Raw genomic sequence first — 15,440 nt, 5'->3', positions numbered from 1 at the left:
TGAGGTTAGGCAGATTAAAGTCTTTCCCAAAACCACATGATGAATTAATTTCAAAGCTTAAGATTAAAACCCAGATCCTTTCGTTTCCAGATCATTAATCAGTGTGATCTACAAATTGTTTCTCCTTGTTCCCCCCCGCCCCCCAAAAAAAAGGCAATCGGGACATTCTCTCTTCTGAGCTGAATGTATTATCAGAAACCGTATGGCTATTTAAATTATTATATTTTAAAACTATCTTTTCTTCCTTTACTTTGTATGTCATATTTCCAACTGTTTACAAAATTTTATCACCTCTTGGCCACATCAGACCCAAAAACTGTTGGCTTTATGACTGGGCCACTAGAAGAATATAATATTTTTTCCCTTACCTTTTCATTTCCTGACTTTTTTCCAGTGATAATTTTAATACATTTGTGAAATACTCAAGCAGGAAGGAGAGTTTTCCAGATGTTTCTGTTGATTGCTCTATTGCAAACACAGAACAATTCAAAGACTGGTATCACTTTTTGGTAAATTGAAGAAACATATTTTTTCAATAACTATTTATCCTTGAGGTTAATAAACATTCCTAAGATTAACTCTTAACAACCCTAGTGTCATTTTAATTGTTCACAAATTCTAAAGTGGGAGTCCTGGAAGTTCTGATAAATGGATTGACATATTGCCTTATTTTGCTGGACCATCTGTTAAATGCTTATTCTCAACTGTTCATTAACTTCAAATAACAAACACACCACAGACAATTCCCGAAAGAGAGCCAAAGTCTCTCTCTTACGGTAATAGGACATTGGCCAGACCATCTTTTCTCTGGCCATGATGGAAGTGTTCCAGTCTTAGCTAAAGCTAGACCACCCCATGCTTTAGTATTCATTACAAAGGAAACAACAAAAATAAATAAATTAAAGTCACTAATATAAGAGCTGTAGCAGGTGATGAATGGCAAAAGAACACCCGATCTTGGGTCCTTAACAAGCTACCTTTGGAAATGTTTGACTCTAAGGACATGCAGATTGTTCCTGGTCTGCCTGGACTCATGCAGCCTTCCCTCTAGGCTCATCTCAACATCTCCCCAGAGGTTCCTTGCCTCCTGTCAAATCCCACTGCATCTTCTAGATGCACAGAAGATGAGTTTGATTAAGTCCAAAATGGTAACCCAAAATGTTGAGTAGCTAGAATCTGGCCCTGGTGGCTTCGGGAGCTGGTAAATAAATAACAGGCTTGTTGTCCCACACCCCAGTTTAATGCTCTCAGAGGTTCTTATGTTGCTCGCATTAGTGGGCATGTAAATGAAACCCCTGTTGGCCTTGGCAGATATTGGCCTCTTCTGTGACCTTGTATGACTGAAACAAAAAGTCATTGGTGGAACAAAATTTCAGAGCGCTGAACTTGATTGAAAGAAAAGGGCAATTCTCTGAATTGGGTAATTGGATCACCCTCCCAAGTGCCCTAGGGCTTGTATCAAACATATAAGAAGAGGATTAATAACTTCAGTGTATAAATGAGCTTCAGGCGGCTTCCAACTGTAACATTTCACTCTCAGGAGCTTTAGGACATAAAAACCAATTTTTTTCCAGAGCATTTCAAAGTGCTGTTTATAAAAGGCAGGAAGGGACTGCAGACTGCTGTGGAATCTATGTTATTGTGTATGGTCTAGTATCATGGGCAGGCACCTGAAAGCCTCTACAAAATAGCCACTTAATAAAACTATTCATGAGATGTATTTTTGGAACTAAGAGATGATGACAATAATATTATATCAAATTGTGCTTGATATTCACTTCCTTGGTCATCATTTAATTATCTAGACTAAAGTACATGTATCCATAGAATGGAAGGCTCACCATCTTCCTGTTTCTTCCAGTTGAGTCAGTGAATTCCAAGACTTACCACAGACCTATATATTTTTGTGTGAGTTGTAAGGAGCCATTTGAGAAGCTGAAAACTTAAAAAAAAAATTAATTTGTTAATTTATTCATTAATTTGCTTACTCGATATTTATTTAATGCCTACTATATACCAGGCTTGAGAATATAAAAAAGCATAAAGTACAGCAAGACCCATGAACAGATACTTGAAATACAGCTTCATAAGGATTGAAGGAACACACGAGCAGGGAGCAATTACTTCTTAGGAATGGGGAGGTCCAGAGAGGGCTAAAGGTGACAAGGGGAGAGTCCAAGAGGTAGAAAAATGGAGAAGAGTATTCTAGGCAGAGGGTTCAACACTGGAAAAGGTTATGCATCAAGGCCAGGTTGATGAGTGATCTGGCCCAGATTAGAGATGTAGGCCCAAATCGTCATTCTTCTCTTGGAGAAGGATCAAGAGGGGTCTTGTTGGGTCCTGAGGAAGTCGGATTATTAGTGACAGAGGCAGACTGTTGGAGCCACAACTTAGGTAGAAGGGGGGAAGGAAGTGAAAACTTCTGAAAAATATATTGTTTTGAAATATATCTTTAAGGGTATAGATATTCTGATACCTCTGGCACCCACATAGAAGAACTCATGGGAGAACAGTCTAGAATTGATTCTTATATTAATGGCTATAGATCTGTCTGGATGCCAGAAGAGTTTGCAGAATCCTGCTATTTATTTATTGCTAATTCAATTTAAAGGTGGTTATTATTTTTTTTTTTACCAAAGAAATACTACCAAATCAGGGTGGTGTTGCTTCTAAGAAATAAAATTGCAGAAAGCTAATCAGAAAAGGAACTAACTTTAATCATAACCCAAGTATTTATTTTCATTTTTCTCCTATAATTTGAATAGAAACCTATGAGGCAAGTGTTTTATCTGTATAATCACAAATGAGTGAACACCTTCAGAGAAGTTAAAGAAATCCTCAGAATCCCACAGCCAGCACTTGGCAAAGCCTATGTCCGCCTCTTATCGATACTCTTGCCCCTCTTAGCTAAATCTCTGGGCTTATGTCCACCTACAGGAATAAAAGCAAAATACTTGAATTCTTTCATATTTGTTTTGGTTTTGTCACAGACTGTGTTTTTCTTCCTATAAAGTAGATTCATTTCATTCTTCTTCTTTTTTCCCTACAATACCTGGGTGCTTCTAGCCAGAGGTGGCAAATAGGTTCCATCTTCCATTCAAAAGATCAGTAGTGGCTGATTGGACGGCTGCATTGTTTAACTGCTTAGTAGTAGCTCCCATGGGCTCTATAGTGGGGAGTGGTACATGGGCTGCATATATGTTATCAAGGCTGCTACATTAGCATCTATACATTATCCCTAAAGTGGTGCATGAGATAAATCCTCTAAAGTCCTAATATAAGAAAGTCGTGCCTCCCTCCCAAAGTAGGGAACACTCGGCTTCTGCATAAAGAAATGAAAAAGAGCAGTGAATTTATAAGAAAGATTTGCAGCCTAAGAATTGGAAGGGAAAGTCTATAGAAAGCTAGATGAAATAGATGACAAACATCTGAAGTGCGGCGGCAAAATCAAGTTGGGATTTTCATCTTCAGAGTAGCTGCTGCTAGAATCTGTTAGTTGTTTTCTTTTTTTTAGGGTTATTGTATTTTTTTCCCTCTGTGCACAGTGAGATGGCAACCACGGAAAGCAACAGCCTCCTGAGTCCCTTGGCTGTACAGTGAATCCAGTACCCAGCTCTCCTCCCTGCAGCCAGCACTGGCTTGTCCTAAAGAGGCCGGTGATTCATCCCTCTTGGGAGATGAGACATGGTTCCATATTGATATCACTCATTGGGCTCATTGCTTGAATCCCCAGATTGTTCATGTGTTTGTTGACTTTTCATCTAAAAGTAAAAATCACTTAAGGCAAATAGCCTAGGGCCAGTGGGTTTGGCTATTTGTAAAGTTTAGAAACCCATTTAGGAAACCACCATCAGGATTTTCTTGGCATTGTATCAGATTTGGCATGTTGCACTGCAGCACACCAGCTCTTGCATAGATGGAGTCCATTGGATTGAGTTATGGAAAAACACTCAGGAAGTAGTATTGGTGATCCACAAAGCACTGCCATGTCCACTAAGGTTCTCACCTGGTCATGCCATTGTTCCTTCTTGGGTAAAACGTGGAATTGGAGTTCTGCCCTTCTCAGGGGAAGAAGTTCTAGCTGCTTGGCTTTAGAATTTTAGTGCAACTCAGTCAATGATTTTCCTATTCCATAAACTCCTCCTGTTCTTTAAATGGGTGCTACATCCTTCATTTTCCCTCCCGAGTCATTATACATTATTTCTGGCTGCTCGATTCCATTCCAGAGCCTATAGAATTTAAGTAATGGATGGAATATTCGTAATGACTAGCTCGGTACAAGCTGCAGAATTGGAGACTGCAGCCTGGTCGTCCCTCTGGGTCACACAGAAGTCACTTAGGACAAAAAGTGCTGTGTACAACGTATATTTTTTTTAAATGATCTTTCTTCTACTTTGTGCTGCAAAAACAAACTTTGAGGGGATGGTTCTCCCACAGGATATGGAAATGGCCTTGGACCATGTCCAGGGTTAGTGACACAGCTGCTGTTTCCTGCAAGGGACAACCCACATCCAGAAAGGGAAAAAGACAAAGTTAAATATATAGCAGGAGGGTAATGACTGAACCTATTAACAAGAATGAAAGGATCTGCCTGTTACACAATCTGTTTGTAATAATATACAGCCATTGGCAGGACTTACAGTTTATGTTTAGAAGACATATTTAAAACTCTTTACCAGAGGTCAGCCGATCCAATAATAACCATAGCATCAACAACATTGTCTACTTATGGCACCCAATAATTTTAAAGTTCCTTTGGGTATCTTGTTTTATATTCGCAACAACCTGGTAAAGCTGGTAAGCTGGATAGAGAGGTGAGCGTGGGCTAGGGTATGTAAAGCAAGGTAAGGAGTTTGGATTTTATTCTAAGCATGATGTACAGTTACATTTTAGAAAGATCATTTGGCCTGCTCTATGGAATATAGACTATAAGGGAGCCAGAGTAGAAGGTGGGGGACCAGTCAGGAAACATGTCACTAATTCAGGTGAATAATTATATGGCTTGGACTGGGTGGTGGTGGTGAAGGGGTGGTTAGATTCAGGATAAATTTTGAAGAAACTGCTTACAAGACCTGCAAATAGATTGGAGGTAAAGTGTGAATAAAAAAAAAAAAAAAATCAAGAGTTGCATCTAGGTTTGGAGGCCTAGATAACTCAGAATGCTGTTATTTTTTTCCTGTGGAATTGCATTATATTATTTAGGCCAAAAAATCTAGGAATGCTGGAGGAAAGAGCAGATTGGTGTGGACAGGAGTAGGGTAGGGATTTCTGTCCTGGAAAAGTTGAGTTTGAAATGTCTATTAAATATGCAAGTGGAGATGTCAAATAGGCAGCTGAATATATGAGTCTGGAGCTCAGGGGAATGGGCTGAACTGGACATGGGAAGAGGCCTAAGGACTGATCTCAGAGGTACAGCAACACTGGAAGTGAAGACAAGGAGAAATCCATAAACAAGACTGGGAGAGCAGGGATGGTAAGGTGGGGAGAATCCATGAGTGTGATTTTTCTGGAAGCCAAGTGAAGCAAGTATTTCCAGAAGGAAGGGGCTAGACCCAGTGCTGCTGAGAGATCAAGTAAGACAATGACTGAGAATTGACCCTTGGATTTGTCAGGATACAGGCAATGGTGAGCTTGATAAGAGTGGTGTCAGTGGAGTGTTGGGGATTTAAGCCTGACTGGAGTAGGTTAAAGAGAGAATCAGAGGTAAGGAAGTAAAAACAGCACGGACAACTTTTTAAAGGTGTTTTGCTATGAATAAAAACAAGAAAATGGAGTGGTAGCTGGAGTCAAAAGTGTTTTTATTTTGTATTTTTGTATTGATGTACATGATTAGTAGAAAGGGAAAATGGGATAATGCTGGATAGAAAAAAGGATCACCACTAGTAAGTGCAAAGACCTGGAGGATGTAAGAAGGTATGGGATACAGGTCCACATGGATGGGCTGGCCTTTGGTTGAAGCAGGACTATTTATCCACCAGAACGGAGAAGAAGGATGACTACATGAGTATAAGTGCAAGCACGTAAGTAGATTTGGTGAGGATGAGGATGAGGTAGTTCTCTTATGGCTTCACTTTTCTCTGTGAAATAAAACATGAGATGGTCAACAGAAAGTGGAGAGAGGGAAGGGAATGTTGGAGACTGGAGAACACATGAAATAGTCAGATAATCTTTATACTTTGCCACTGCTGCCTTTGACTCCTTAATGATTTCATGAGAAAATGAATACCAGGTCTAGACTTGGTAATTTACTCAACAGAGAGAGAGTTCAGAAAAACGATATGCCTGCCTAAGTGGCTGCCCACTCTGTGAGCTAGGGGAAGTGGGATTTATAAAAGGGATAAAATGCTGGTGGTCAAGTGAACCACCTCTGAGGACTCCCCTTCCCCTGTTTATATCCCTCCAATAGGGTGTGTGGAGCTGTGAGGCTATCAGAGCCTTTGCCTCCTTCCTAGTAGCGCCACTTGGCTGAAGTCGTGGGGCTCAAGGCATGTTACCCAGCTCTCCCAGGGGCAAGGCTGACCCAGTTCATTCTGTCCCTTACTGGGTTGCTTAGAGACACTTACCAAATGAACTAAGTGTATCATCATTCCACATTCACATTATGCCTCTTTCATATTTGTGAAAGAGCTCTTGACTCATATCTGCATGTACTACAGACCCAACAGTGGGAGCTTAGGAAAGGAGAATAATGACTAGAGGACTTCCCAGATGGTATATATCTAGAATATTCCCTGACAGATAATTGAATTCTGCTCAAATGCTGTCAGTATGCTGGGATTAAGTAAAATTATTATATTCTAAGATCCTTGCTTGGTATTCTGAAAACTAGGAAATAAAAAAGCTGGGCTTGTGGATGATGAAGAAGTTCTGGAGCTCCTGAAAGAATGGCAACATGAGAGCCAAACAGAACTTTCTTCCCACTTTAAGTTGGTGATATTACCTTTTTATGGCACTTTTCATTGCTTCTCCCAGGAATCCTGCTGTGATGTACTACATTCTTATGGTTAATGATATATTCTTTTAATCTGTATTTTTGTTGCTCCATGAATAAATGAAGTAAATGAAAAAAAGTACATACAAATAGTACTATAGTAATTAAATCAAACCAGTTCCTTTGAGACAGGCCGTGTGTGTGTGTGTGTGTGTGTGTGTGTGTGTGTGTGTCTTCATTACTTGCTAATCACCCAGTTATTTGCCACAGCTTATTGATTAACGTAGGCATGTTGCATTTATCATCTTATTTAATCCTCAAAACTGCTGTATCCTTGCCACTTTACAGATAAGGACATGGAGGCCCAGAGAGGTTTAAATAGTCTGCTCAAGACCACATATCCAGTAAGTGGAAGAGTCAGTAATTAACTCTGCTGTCTCTGTTTCCAAAGCCAGAGATCTTTCCACTACACCTCATTGCTTATTAAATGGTCAACGATAATAATGGCTTGGTTATTTGCAGTTGTGAAACATCTTTTATTGAAACTCTAAACATTATTTTCTTCTTTGTGATTTGGAGAAAGGAAGGAAAGAACCAACATTTATTGGACACCTAATATGTATCAGATGTAATTTTAGGCATGTTCACATACCGGACAGGTTATATTATCTTCATTTCAGATGAGGAAGTGAAACTTAACAAATTAACTAAGTTACCCAGTGCCACAGCTCACAAAGGAGTTAAGAGTCAATCCTGGCACTTTCCTTCAGCAAACGCTAAACTCTATTGGAGCAGGGAGCGAGTCTGTTTTTAGTCCCTGTTATATCGCTAGTGTTTAGTACAGGCTCTGACTCTAGCACATAGTAGATGCTCAAGAAAAGTTTATTGAATGAATAGTGATTGAACCTGCTGTAAGCTGCAGTTAGAATGAATCAAGCCTTGTCTTATGCTTCTTGGGGTCTTCATGATATAATGAGAAGGTTCTGAAAATGAATCAGTGAATGCAGGTATGTTTCTGATCGCAGAGCCCTTGTTCTCCTCACAGTTGTGCGAGCTCAGTGATAAAATTGCTTTTCTATCGTTGGGAAAACTGAGGCGCAGAAGTCACCCTGGCAAAGATTTTGCAAGTCAGTGGACAATTTGTGGCACAACTAAAATCTTAAGATTCTCACCTTTGCAGCCCCAACCTCTTAATGACCCTGTGGTCCTGGTGGGGTTATAGCTTTTCATGAATCTGGTACTTAATCTTTTAAAGAGATGGCAATTTATCTTAAATACACCCCTTATTATAGATGTGACACACTTAGCACAGATGGTCTCAGAAGTTTTCCTGGCTTCCCCTACCCTCACAGTATCTAGTATGTTAATGTCAATATTAGCTTCACTGTTTTAGGTGACTTTGGTATGCTTCTCATTAGCTGGAACTGTGAAGAGCTCAGTTTTGCCTACGCTGAGGGATCGCTAAATTCCTACTGGCATCTGAGTGCGCTGTCCCATGTCAAAAGTGAGGTCATGTTTCTCCTGGATTGTGCCTGTATCTGATGAGCCTGGGCTGGCGTGAATCCGAGACAATGAAATAATCACACCCATTAGCTCACCAGGGCCCTGTTAAGATGTGGCCTGGCTTTCCATCCATTTCTCCTGCTCGGAAAAACTGACACAGTCATGGTGTGTGAAGGTTAGTAGAGATGTAACTGCTTCAACAACTGAAACTTAGCGCTACCCTATTTAGACCTGAGACCTGCCTCCCGCTTGATCTTGGGAAATGGCACTTCAGGAGCCGGGGTGCAAGGATCCTCTTTAATCTTCTTGTGTGCAGTGGTAAAGCTGAATTTTCCTAACACTCTCTTTCCCCTGTCCCAGCTTCTGTGGCTAGTGGGTCAGTCTGGAGCAGTGGTTCCTAAACTCTTCACTATTTATTATATTTCTCTTTATGGACCCAGCATTTCGAAGGTTTGGGTCTAGTAAACAAACCATTACGGGTTAAATAATGATTCTGTTTTCTTGTTGATACCTAGTGTCATTATGCTGCATCTTCTTCTGGCTCAGATCTTCATGGTGCTTTCTCAGGGCCACCTCCCCAGACCCTGAGACCACTCAAGTTATACCTCACAGAGGGCCCTTGGCCTAACCCACAGAGCTCTTTTCACAATTATAACTAACTAATTACTTGTGTAACTATTTGTTTGTCTAGACTGTAGGCTCCACAAGCACAGGGCCCACACTTGTCTTGTGCACAGCTGTTTTCCCAGTGCCTAAGTCTACTTGACACATAGTGGACATTCGAGAAACATTTGCTGGGGGCATTAATAAATTATCTGATTTAATTCCAGTGAAAATAAATTTGTCCCTTATATTGGCTTGGGAAGCCTTATCCTGTGTAAAGTTGATAGGATTTTTGATGTGTTGATGATAGCTTGACTGAAAATCACCAAACTTAGAATAAAGGTTAACTCTGGGTGGGAGAAAAGATGGTGCTATTGGAGAGGATTACACAAGAGGCTTTCAGAATGTTGATAAGGTTCTATTTCTTAAGCTAGAGGACTCCTAGGGATTCAAGGGCCACAGACTCACTCCTGAACTAGGCGGACATGCCAAATAAGCCACCTGCTGTTTACTCCATGCATACCCAAGGCAGAGTGGTCAGGACCACCTAAGGATTTTGTAAAAAGTGAGTGTTTTTAAGTAGCCTTAATGCTTTACAGCTCTTACGATTGTTCACCTAACTGCCTTGAAAACTACCTGTTTTTCCCTGCTCCCGTCTCTGGAGACAGGCAGAGCCACTGCAAACAAGGCATCCTGTCTCTCCTTTTGTATCTACTACCTCCTGAACCCATCTCACTTTCCTAAACCACCCGCTGAAACAAAACCAAGTTAAAAACTAAAAACAACCAATCAGCCAGCAATGGTCAATTGAGCACCTACTGTGTCCTTTGTATCATAAGCTGTAATTAGAATGCCTCGCATCTTGTCCTGAGCTTCCTGGGGTCTTGTGGTGGATATCATCATGTAAGAATGAGAGTTATCGGAGAATGGTCTGATGTCGGGGCAATTTTTTTTAGTCTTTCCTGATAATCTGATGCCCTCTCGTGTGGGTCACAATCTTTGGAACGATCAGAGATATCTTGGAAAAGTCACAGCACCTGCCAACACAGCTGGGCAGGGACCCAAATGGGATGACTTGTGCGGCATTGCTCCCTGGATATTCAGAGACCACCTGATGCCAGAAGCTTGTTAGGCCCAGCTCCAGGGGAGGGTCAAGGCAGTGGGCCCAATCCTCAGTCCTCTCATCAGATTGCAATGATCAAAAGTTACTTGGTAAATCAGTAAGGCTGAAAATATTCTTGGCAGTTTAAACAGGCAGAGGTAAGAACATGCTTTCTGTAGTTACAATGAGTTCATTATGCAAAGGCCGGAAGTGACCAAAATCATTGATTGGCTAATTATACATAACTCAAGGGCCATAATGATACAGTCATTATGTGGGAATATGCATAAAGCACTTGAGTTCAATTCCAATAAGGAGGAGGAATGCCTCCAGGGAAATTGCAGGGTGAAGTCTGGGAATGCAGATGGTATAGGATGTTACTGGTCTGAAATGGAAAGCTTTAATGTATTAGTTTTGAGTTTTGCAAACAGATTGTTGGAAAACAGATTCTCTAAGTCCTTCCCAGCTTTCAGATGGGATGTAAAACTAGAAGCCTTAACCTTTACTTGTGGTTGTCTAAAAATCTACCCCATTTTTCTTAGGAAGGGAAGCAGTTGCCTTAACACCTTGGCCAGATTCCCAACATGTACAGGGTGGCCCATTTAAAACAGGCCCATGGATGCTTCAGAGTGAGGAAAGGGGTTTGTTGTAAAGCGCCATGTGTATGTGGGTGTTTAATGAATATGAGCTGATTAAATTGGCCACCCTGAATTATAACCTCATACCTTCCGCAGTTCCTCTCCGGTTTTTAGCTTGAGACCATATTCTTCCTGCGTTTCTGCCCAAACTTGTTCGGCAGAAACGCTACTGCTGTTAAAACTGTTTGTGTTTCCTACCCAAAGTTTCTTTGTTTCAATGGGGAGCAAAAGAATCTCTCCTTGGAAATACCGCTCTTACAAATTGCTGGCCCAGCTGCAGTGACGTTCTGCATCAGTCACACCCACATCACCTCCCTTTCAAACCTTCTCTCCTCCATCTGCTTCCCTTACTCTGGTCTAAGACAATACCAGTAACTGTCTGGAGCATATAGTGAGCTCCGCCACAAACAGAGGAGGGCTTGTATTAAGAAGGAAAAGGCTTTGCTCTAGAAATCAGGTGACCTGGGCTTCTGGCTTGCTTTTGCCAATAGCCATCTGTGTGGCTTGGGGGAGTCACTGTGTCCTCACAGGCTCGAGTTCCTTCATCCATAAAAAGAAGGGGTGAGACAAAAATCAAGATTTCTCAAATTGGGGGCTGTGCAAACTTGGGGTCTGCATGTTCTGTAGGGTTTTTAATTTTTTGTTTTCATTTTAAAGATTTTTTTATTATTATTATAAAGACAATGCTTTGCAATTAAAAGACCTTTTCAAAAAGTAAATCTTAAGTTTCTTAAGTTGGTGATTCTGAAACTCAGACTAAGGTCTCCTAGAGGTTTTTAAATGTGTTTTGGGTGTCTCAAATAATTCTTCTCCTTTCGAAGGAGGCCGTATCTCATTCGACTTTGAGAAACACTGGACTATTTCCATATACTCATAAACTGGATAGAGAGGGGGGACAAAATATTAGCTTTAACTTTCTGATCCTCATCCCACTCGACCTAATTACTTTTGGACCACCCCAATGTGTTTGAGTCTTTTAGCATATGGGCTTCTTTGGTTTTCATAACTGAAATATTCCCTGTTTTCGATCACTATATATTAATTCATAAAGAGCATGTTTCTCCCAATAGCTGTTTCCCTTTCCCTTTAAGACTCAGATGAGTCAATTTATTGGTAACTGACCTGGTTGAGACCACTTTCCTCTAGAAAGTCTTCTGTGTTGGTTGAAGTGAAGAGATGAGCCACTCATCCATGACCTCAAGACTGAGCAATCACAGCTGTAATTTATATATACCCTCCACTTTCCCAGTATACAAAATGCCTTCTTTCATGTAGGTTATCTCTTTTGATTCTCAGTGCAATCTTGTTTTGTAAATGAACAAGTAGCGGGAGCCCCATTTTACAGATGAAGACACTGAGGCCCAGAGAGGCCTCATATCTTTTGACTCAGTTTACTTGTTCTTCCCAGTGATGCTTCTTCATCCAATAATAGCAACAGATATATACTGGGTAGCTGTTATTTGCCATATTGTGCTCTTCCACTGTGGTTTGTTCCAGGAAATCCTAAGTGGAGCTTCTCATTCAAGGATAGACTAATATTGCCAGGCTTGTTCAGCCTGACATAATTCACAGGACGTTATTTACTAAAAGACCTAGCTAGCTGGTCTTACCCAGCCCAGTTCCTGGTACTTAGAAATTACTCAATAAATATTTATTGGATGAGGAGTGAATAGATGAATAAATCTAAAAAAGATCGTCCTTCTGATAAAAATTCATACATTGGAGATAATTTTTTCTGCACAGATATTTTCCAACATTTTTTAAGTTCTCAGTCAATCAGATTTGCTCAAAGACTGCCAAGTGCTCTAAAGGGAGAAGAACAGGGAACTCCCGAGAAAGAGGTGCACTGGTAGGCCAGCAGAGGAAATCCCCTTTCTGGCTTTATCTACCTTCCTGCCTGTGATCGGTTTCCTAGGCCTCAGAGTGGATATGGGAAATGGTGTCACTTTGCCTGGAGCTGACTGAAATAATCAACTCCCACCATATGGAGAGGAGAGAAATGATGGGGACGTGTGAAGAGTATGTGGAAGAGCAGATCAATGTAACCAAGTTAGAAGGTGAGGATGGAGAGCAGAAGACGGTTTCTGTGGTCAGGAAATGTCTGAATGGAAAGGGGGAGAGATGTTTTGTCTGCTCCGTCCATGGTGTGGTTTGGCTGCTTTCCCATTACTTCCCAAGAGAACTGTTAGTGACCAGGGACATCACGTTTCAATCAAGGCAGCTCTCGCTGGGCTGGTAAGCTAGCCTCCCGCGGGTGTGGTGAAGTTATAGCAGGCTGAAGAGGGAGGCTCCTGGTCACAAAGGGATCTACTCACCCTCTTCTGCTGTTGGCAGCTGCTGTGGTATCTATAAACATATAGTGTGCACTCACATACTCATAAATGCTAGTTATTGTCATATGATCGCATTGTCTGTGAAAGTGGATTGCCTGGAAAAAGTGATTCCACTTCATTTTTATATAGTCATTGTTCCTGGAACCACTTCCTGAAATTCCAGTCTTGTATTTTGCTGTCATTTTCTTAAATTGCCTCTTTCTCAGAGCCCCAGGGTTCTGGAGATGTTCTTGTGCTAAAGTGTGCTTCTAAGTAGCTTCTGGGAACTGTGTCGAGTTGTCTGGCTCTGGCTGGCCAATAAGGAGACTACTTTCCCTCCCAATTATTCCTCTCTGACAGGGGTTGTGGGTCATATTGAAAAGCTAAGGATGTTGAGGGCACCAGAGTGAAACTGCAGAGCATAGTCACCCAATGAAACTGAAACACACATGATTTACTGACCACACACATGGTCTCGGAATGACATCTCACTTAAGGAGTAAAAGCCCAGGATTGTGGTCAGTGCCCCAGCCGGCCCCAGATGGTTAGAGTTAATATACACCTATGCTTTCTGCCAGGTAGTTTTCATCAGTTTCCTCAGGATGTCAGTGTGTGTGTGTGTGTGTGTGTGTGTGTGTGTAATTAAGAGTATTTAATCACATTATAATTCCCCACAGAGAGATGGAGTGGGGTATGGAGTAGGGATCACTGGCTTTTACAGTCACGGTGAGAGTCATCAGTTAAAAAAGAAACTGAGGGCTTCCCTGGTGGCGCAGTGGTTGCGCGTCCGCCTGCCGATGCAGGGGAACCGGGTTCGCGCCCCGGTTTGGGAGGATAAAAAAAAAAAAAAAAAGAAACTGAGAAAAGCCAAGTCTCTGGGCCATGTCTTTGCCATAACTCATCAGAAGCTGGGTTGGTACCACCCCTCCAGTGTCATTTCAGTGAAAACATAATCCCATATCTTTTGCTGCAATCTCAGGGTTCTCGGTGTTAGGTTAGAATACTTGGGTTGCAGAAGGAAAGCTGTGTTCTAATTCTCCCTCCGTTGAGGCCGTGTTTGTGGAAACCCATATGAGGCAACCTTCAGTCTTGTAAAAATAAATGAGGTGGGCACTTCAATCATTTTAAGTTAGATCTGATCAACAGAGTGAGTTTAGCCAACATCTACTGATAGGCTTCTAAGTTAAAAGAACAGAACCTAAGCCATGAAATCATTTTTATGTTTATGTTAAATCCTTCACTTTTTCTAATTTTCCTAAATATTCTCTTTTCTTCATCCTGTCAATTGCCACATTTAGCTGCTGGAAGTGATTTCTTATTTTGGATGAGGAAACCAAGTTCCATTGACAGTTAGTGGCTTTTAGGATCACACAGCTACTTAGCTAGTCTTTCCACTTTACCAGATAGTCATCCCTGGGAAATATATTTTTACCTATTCCTTAGAAGAATTTTGCTAATGTGAGCTTCACTTAAAGCAATACTGTTTTATTTTCTAATTCCCTTAAGTTGATCATGGTGAATTTTCTGTTTAGATGCCATAGAGTAGAGTTTCCCTATAATTAGGTTCTAAAACCATTTCTTCATTCATTCACTAATGAATGAATAGCTACTGCAGATGACACTTTGTCAGGCACTCTGCTATGTCTAGTCCCACAAGGACTCAGAACTTAATACTCTTTGAATGCTACTCAGTATAGTTGATTTGCTCACCCATGTGAATGAAATTAAGATTTCAAGGTTGTATTCCCTTATCTGGCTTTAACTTGGACCAGCCATCTCACTGATTGGACCAGCATAAATGTATCCTGGTTACGCTAAAAACCACTTTAAAGATATATCCTACTGATGGTATTTTGATAGCTTCCTAGGATATGAAGGTGACATGGTTAAAACTTGAAAGGACTCTTGGGGACAAGTGGAAAAAATAAACCTCTTGTTAAATTACGAGCACAGTGTCACGTGGCTTTTTCTGGCTCAACTGGGCCTAGCCCTTTTGGTCTTTAGACTCAGACCACTGTACTTTCTGACACCAGATGGCCTTGTTTATATTCCTTAGATTCCTTTAGTTTACTCTGATTCTTCTTTCTAGATAAGAAACCAACTGGGAAAAAAAAGCAGTTAATTCTTTTTTTTTTTTAAACATCTTTATTGGAGTATAATTCCTTTACAATGGTGTGTTAGTTTCTGCTTTATAACAAAGTGAATCAGTTATACATATACATATGTCCCTGTATCTCTTCCCTCTTGCATCTCCCTCCCTCCCTCCCGCCTCCCATCCCACCCCTCTAGGTGGTCACAAAGCACAGAGCTGATCTCCCTGTGCTATGCGGCTGCTTCCCACTAGCTATCTA

At 41.0% G+C, this 15,440-nt stretch overlaps 1 protein-coding gene across 5 annotated transcripts in view; it reads left to right on the top strand.

The window, feature by feature from the left end:
* The first annotated feature begins 4,775 nt into the window (after positions 1-4,775).
* The window catches only part of LOC114487191 (DNA repair protein RAD51 homolog 2-like), a 90,179-nt gene continuing 79,514 nt past the window's right edge, over positions 4,776-15,440 (top strand). The window contains exons 1-2 of one of the 5 annotated variants that reach the window (XR_008618691.1): positions 4,790-4,844; positions 5,979-6,020. Coding sequence is in view for 1 of the 5 variants with exons in the window: in XM_028496060.2 (XP_028351861.2) it covers positions 8,597-8,609 (13 nt within the window). In the remaining 4 variants the exon portion in view is untranslated. Of the gene's footprint in view, positions 4,845-5,978; positions 6,021-8,528; positions 8,610-15,440 lie in introns of those variants that run through there. The other 4 variants (XR_003682031.2, XR_003682032.1, XR_003682033.1 and 1 more) reach the window with 4 other exon arrangements.

The sequence above is a fragment of the Physeter macrocephalus genome, chromosome 11 (assembly GCF_002837175.3).
Source record: "Physeter macrocephalus isolate SW-GA chromosome 11, ASM283717v5, whole genome shotgun sequence".
NCBI classification, from domain to species: domain Eukaryota; kingdom Metazoa; phylum Chordata; class Mammalia; order Artiodactyla; family Physeteridae; genus Physeter; species Physeter macrocephalus.
The sequence above is the reverse complement of the archived record's forward strand: the minus strand, read 5'-3'. Positions and strand labels throughout refer to the sequence as shown.